The sequence below is a fragment of the Schistocerca piceifrons genome, chromosome 9 (genome assembly GCF_021461385.2).
Source record: "Schistocerca piceifrons isolate TAMUIC-IGC-003096 chromosome 9, iqSchPice1.1, whole genome shotgun sequence".
In the NCBI taxonomy this organism is placed as follows: Eukaryota; Metazoa; Arthropoda; class Insecta; order Orthoptera; family Acrididae; genus Schistocerca; species Schistocerca piceifrons.
This window is the reverse complement of record NC_060146.1, coordinates 24504313-24511052: the sequence shown is the minus strand read 5'-3', so window position 1 is coordinate 24511052 and position 6740 is coordinate 24504313. Positions and strand designations below refer to the sequence as shown.

Genomic DNA, 6740 nt, shown 5'->3' with positions numbered 1-6740 from the left:
AGAGAATGGAAGCTTTTGAAATGTGGTGCTACAGAAGAATGCTGAAGATTAGATGGGTAGATCACATAACTAATGAGGAAGTATTGAATAGAATTGGGGAGAAGAGGAGTTTGTGGCACAACTTGAGAAGGAGGGACCGATTGGTAGGACATGTTGTGAGGCATCAAGGGATCACAAATTTAGCATTGGAAAGCAGCGTGGAGGGTAAAAATCGTAGAGGGAGACCAAGAGATGAATACACTAAGCAGATTCAGAAGGCTGTAGGTTGCAGTAAGTACTTGGAGATGAAAAAGCTTGCACAGGATAGAGTAGCATGGAGAGCTGCATCAAACCAGTCTCAGGACTGAGGACAACAACAACAACGATATGAGGCTGGGTAAGGGGAAAAGATAACTTGAATTAGGAAGCATAGGAAACTATGAACAAGCAATGTGATTGACTACTCACATCTGACTCATGATTCATTGTGCTCAGTCCTGCTATTCATAGCAACACATGCAACACAGACACGGTAAGTGCAATTTTACAGCTAGTTATCTCAACAGAATTGAAAATGCACCGCTTCAAAATAAGTATGGTCACCATGTAATAAAAACAAAATCGACTTTGATGCCATAGTTATCCCATGACAGGTAACTCATTTTATTGTACTTTGCCGTATGTTTCTTACTGATTTACAAAAATTGGGACAAAAAAATCCACTACAATAAATTATTTGTTACAATTAATAAAAAAAGGAATGTTGATATTTCACCATTGGTTTTTATGAAAGTTCCTTCTTATATTTTATAAGATTTTAGTATTCTTATCATACTAAGTTAAATTAAATTCTAAGGCCAAACAATCAGTTCACCATAATCTTAGTAAACAGTTCAAAAATAAAATTAGACTACAAAAATTTGATTACTTAACTACAGGTTAGGTGTAAGTTCTTATTTCACAAATTTGTTGAAGGGAATAGAAAGGTGTTGATGAAACAAACATTTAAGGAGAACACAAATGTTCGAATGTGTATTAAAAGTGTGCACTGTAGAATATTTTGTGAAAGTGGGCAATACAGGAAATATGATATTCATGTTTTATTGCACATTGATTTAATGTGCATATTGCTTAACACAAAAACAGATTTTAAAAAATTTGGCAACACTAAATATTACAGATTGTAAATGATAGGTCAGCTGCAACTGAAAGGTATCCACATCAGTTCCTGAACAACAGGATGTTTCAGTCTTTATTATTAACTGATTGCAATCAGATTTCCTTAGCAGATGTCATATCAAACAAAACTGACAGTAGTATGTAAAGAGTTTGAGTCATTACTCATTCGTTTTCCTTCTTTCATTTGGTAGTGATCTCCTTAACTAGCAGTAATTAATGATGTTTATTCTTTCAGTTGCTGGATCCTTATCTCTGACTGTTATTGTGTTCTCACATATGTTATCTGAACTATGTTAAAACCCTGATATGATGTCAACATTATTTTGAGGTATTGTATTACCAAGTCACTGTTGCACCAAAGGGGACTCAATTAGGTTACAATTTCTTTCATCATGACAACTATGCATTCAACTTATGTAGCATATTCAGTTTCATATGTCATCTTACTAACAGACACTCTTGAAAATAATGTGCTGTCTCCATTTCTCAGTTTGGTCATCATTACATTATGTAAGAAAAAAATAATAAAACAAAATAAAAACCTCTAGTTTTCCTCGACTGTAACAAAACAGTAAGCTCTGTACCATTGTATTGTATATATCTTCAGCTGGTGCCATTTTCAGTACTGAATTAGGAACAACAGGTGCTATGGTACAGGCAATGACATTGGAGTAAATCACTGAGAATGTGAAGGGAAACAGAAGCAGCCTCTGTCATGACGTGTCGCTCACACTTGTGCTGTCCGTGTCATCAGGCATACTGTGCGGAAGGACTGCAGGAACCAGGCCCTCGCTAACTTCCCCTTCACTCAGGTCCTTCAGAGTCCCTGGAACAAAAGGTTGAACACTTCTTGTAAGAGCTTCATTTACCTTTCAGCAACCATAAGACAAGACAACAAAGACTGGGTGAACAATAACATGCATTCATCAATTGTGAAGCCCTTGTTGTAGTCAAACTTAATTATATGAAGTCAATTTGTGTTGTTGATAAAAATTAGCTTCTAAATTCACATTATAATTACACAAATCGCATGTTATATGATTATATGAAAAATGCATTAATTAATTTATGGAATCAAAACTGTGTATTGTTAATGAATAGAAAGCTTGATTATAAAATTGGTTTTGTATTAGTTCATTTATGTTTTATATTGAAAGTGTGGTCTGTAACTGAATAAAGTTCACCTATATAAAAAGTTCCTGACAGCCTATGGTATACACAAAAAATGATTTCAGTTAAAACTTTTTTTATTTTCAACAAAATCAGAATTATCTTTACAGTTAACTAGTTTCAACTCTCTGAAAATGTTCATTTAAGAAGTTCAACAGATAATTGTGAACGTGTCAGAAAATTAAAACTAAAAAATATTTTAACTATTTTAGCAGTCATAGATGACTGCAAATAATACATAAAAATGTCATACTCGGAAAACTGTTTTGGCATTCAATATATAAATGACATCTTTTGTGAAAAATCTGAAGCTGAACTAACAATAAATGAGTACAATATAGAGGGATTACCAGTGTCTTATGGAAAGGAAAACCTAGAACCTCGTCATGAGTATTTGTAGTTTACATTTATCATTGTTCATGTCAGTATACCCATACAGCATAGCTACCCACGGTCGCAGCATCTGCAGTGATGGGCAGTCAGTCTCCAAACATGCCGAGGGGCTCACTGAGGCTGCAGCAGACCAAAATTACCCTCCGTGCCCTGTCCAGAAGCAGATTTTCTTTGTGTCTCTCCCCAGTCACATGCTGTGCCCTACAAAGGAGTGGCCCCCCCACCTCCCCAACCTCACCCCTCCACCCAAATCAGCCACCCAACCTATGCAATATCCTTGTTCATCCCGATTCCCCTCATACTCCCAACCCCTTGTCCCATGGCTCATATCTTAAACCTGGACCTAAATGCAAGACCTGTAACCCTATATACTTGCACTAACACCTTGTTTAGTCAAGTCACATGCATTTCCTATCCCATAAAACACAGGACCACCTTGCAAAAGCAACCATGTGGTCTATGCAGCTACTGTGCAGTATTCTACATGAACATGACCACAAACAAGCTATCTGTCTGCATGAATTTCCACCGCCAAACTGTGGCTGAGAGAGAGTTGATCCGCCCAGTTGCCGAGCATACTGCACAATGTGGTGTCCTTGTCTTGAATGACTGCTTCACAGCCTGAATTCATCCCACTACCACCAGATTTTCTGAGCTGGACAGGTGGGAACTCTCCTGGTGACCTATCCTCAATTCCTGTAACCAGCCTGTCAGCCGACTCACATTCCCACCTAGCATCAGCTATTCGTAGTCCCTGTCCGTGTACTCCATGATTTGCCACTTTGAGATTTCCATAGGAGATCAGACTTAAATGTGCATCCACACTGAATGTGGTGGATCCATTGTCCATCGAGGCAAATCAATTACATTCTTTTCCGCCCTCTCCCCTCCTTCAATTTACATAATATGTTTCACAGCTGCAGATTCCACACAGTGTCTGTTCTTTCAGACATGTCTGGAAGAACAGACACCGTGCTTTCATACATGTATGCATGTGACCTGAACTGCAATTTACTTAACTGTAATGATGCCAAGTTGTTGTTATACATAATATTATTAAAAAGATGTATATTGGTAGGGTTCCAAACGCTATTATTAAAAAGTATTGTTGTGGAGTAATGTGTAGAAAGCTGCAGAGGATGATGAGTGAATAATTTGTGGTACAGTAATGAATAAATGAGTGTGATTGGACAATCAGTGTAGCATACAAATAAAAAAGGGACAAATTCCAAAAAAGTGATTGAGTGGTATTCCACAAAATGTGTATAGCACTTATACAAAAGCAGTATAAAAGTTGAAGATTGCTACACAAAAATGATATAGGTTTCTTGTTGTATATGTGTTTTTATTTTACATTAGTACATTTAAGAACAAAATGGTACAAAATTTGAAAAAAAAATGAAACGTTCCGTATGCAACGGTTTAACATAAATAATGGTAAAACTACCACGGTGCTCATTTTATCTCACTTCACGAGGTTCTTGTAAAACCACTTATTCTCTCTTTCACGTATGGAGTCATTTTAGCTAAGTTCCTTCTCTTATCTTCAGACAACCTAGATTCACAGTGTCGTGTTTCCAGCTGCACCTATTGGAGATCGAAAGAGTTCATGTGCCTCTAACTCTTCAATTGCATTAAGAGCTGATTGAACCTGCAGTACCCCCTATCCATTCAGCAGCCAGTCTGATCCACTATGATTTTGGAATATGCGCAGTGGTGAAATTCACATGTTTTTCAGCAGATGACGTTGTCATAAAAATCTGTTTCTTGCTTAACAGTCACTATGAATGGTGTTGTGCTGCAGTGATATAAACTAAATCTTTTGGAACTTCACACACAGTTAGCCTCTTTCATTTCTCAATGTGAGCAATACTGTGACTGGAAGATATAAAAGTGTGTCCTTTCATCAAAGCATGTGTTCTGTTTCCATAAAATAACACTTTGCTGTTAGGTAAACCCAAAGAAACATCATTTTTTTCTGTCCACAGAAGTTGTCAGTCCACATCATCAATTTCTTTTTACAAGAAAGTCATGTTGTAAAGGCTTTGTGCATGTAGGCTGCAATTTCATTTTCACACCTGCCACATATGACCTCGTGCCAGAGAAATGTGACAGGTTTGATTATCACCAACATGAATGTGAAAGTTGTGATCTGAGAGCTGCAGTAAATAAAACTTTTCACTGTGCCTTAATGAAGGAAGTGAAATCGCTTTTTGTAAATCTGTTGCAGCTCTACACACTTCTGAGTTAGGCCCCTGACTCCTAATTGCATCAGATTTCACAGAATCCATAGCTCTCTTTGCTTTTTGGTGATGGAATTCTAGCTGGAGTTTATTGTCTTTATTACTGGGATCACACCTCAGTTTGGCTTTAAGAAGAATGCATGTAGAATATGTGTAACTTGAACAAATGATGAAATTTTAGTTTAGAGAATTTGTCTTTAAAGACTGTCAACAATGTACTAAAACATAGATTGCTACTTACTGTAAAGATGACACATTAAGATGCACACAGGCACAATTAAAAACACTTACAACAAAGCTATCAACCACAGACTTCATAAGAAAAATTAAAACATACACCATTCATACACACAACCAAGCACATCCCATGCACACAGTCAAGCCCTACTGGTACTCGGGAGCCTACTTCACTGGAAGCACAATATTGGCTTTTCAAGAATTTCCTTTCCTTCATTGACTAATGTCTTTCCTTGATTTTCAGTACTACCTTCATCTCTCCATTTTGGTTCAGTTTTCCTTTCCATTTTACAATGTTGTATATTATGTATTTGTAATAATTACTTCAGCAACGCCCTATTGTTGCAAATGAACCACAAAGCTACTTCAATTGTAAGCAGTTCACACAAGTGCATGCCAAGACTCTCACAGAGAACAGAGAATTGGTGCACGACTCATTATTTGAACATCAACGTCAGTGTTAGGCACGAGTGTCATCTTACAACATCTATAAAATACTTTCCCTGCTGTTCTGGTGCTTGTATCAAATATGCATAATTGGCCTTGGCGTTTACAGCAGAATTTCACCAATAACTCAAATAATCATTCTTTGGTACTTGATTCATTATTTACATACATGCCACAAATATTGAGGACAATGATGCAAATGAATAATACGGGAATATTTTAGAGGACTCTCGAATGGAAGTCATGAAATATGTGAAAGAACTGGAGATCATGAAATTGTAAGTTAACATATATTAAAATAATGAAGATTAAGTATAACGTGTATTGCCTGGAGTTAAAAATGCACCTATGTGTTGCAGATTCTCAAAGTACAGGTTTTGATGTGTACAAGACTGCTTCCAGTTACTTTATTAAATTCCTAAATATTCAAAATACAACTGTGTCCCTACGACAATCTGTTCATTCCAGCAGAATTTTTTATCTGTGAACTATGTATTCATGTTTTGGAACAAGAACTCATTAACTCATTGATTGGAGCGGAAGGGAGGAGGGGGGGGAGGGGGCAGCCTCTCACAGCCTCATAACCAGTATTCCATTCTATACAGGAACAAAAATCCTATACCGCTTATCTCAAAGAATAATAAAAAGTCTTACATATGACATTTTGCGCAAAATAACTACATTTGGCTGTCATATTCAACCTCACTGAGAAATTGGAGTGCCTTACGGCACTAAATCTGGACCTTGTGTTAGTTGCCTTTTTAAAGTGAATGAAAATATTTTTCTTCATGTATAATAATAATTCCTTAGAAACCTACCTCTCATCTGGTGTGTTGTTGTAGTTAAGAGAGTACAAAACCTGGCTTGAACCAGCTCTCCATGCTAATCTATCCATTGCTAGCCTCTTCATCTCTGCATAACTATTGCAAACTATATTCATTTGAAACTGAATACTGTATTCAAGCTTTGGTCTCCCTCTATAATTTCTACATACTATACTTCCCTCCATTACCAAACTGACTAATGTTTGATGGCTTAGTGTGTTTTTTTTTTTTTTAAAAAATTACAAAGGCCATCCTTTGATTAAGTTGT

The 6740-nt window shown here is 36.7% G+C and overlaps 1 protein-coding gene across 1 annotated transcript in view; it reads right to left on the bottom strand.

Moving 5' to 3' along the window:
* Window positions 1–927: 927 nt before the first annotated feature.
* LOC124717221 (YLP motif-containing protein 1-like) overlaps window positions 928–6740 on the bottom strand; it is a 288410-nt gene continuing 282597 nt past the window's right edge. Inside the window, exon 20 of the mRNA XM_047244009.1 lies at window positions 928–1984. Within this exon, the coding sequence (XP_047099965.1) occupies window positions 1872–1984 (113 nt within the window). The 3' untranslated portion in view covers window positions 928–1871. The remainder of the gene's footprint in view (window positions 1985–6740) is intronic.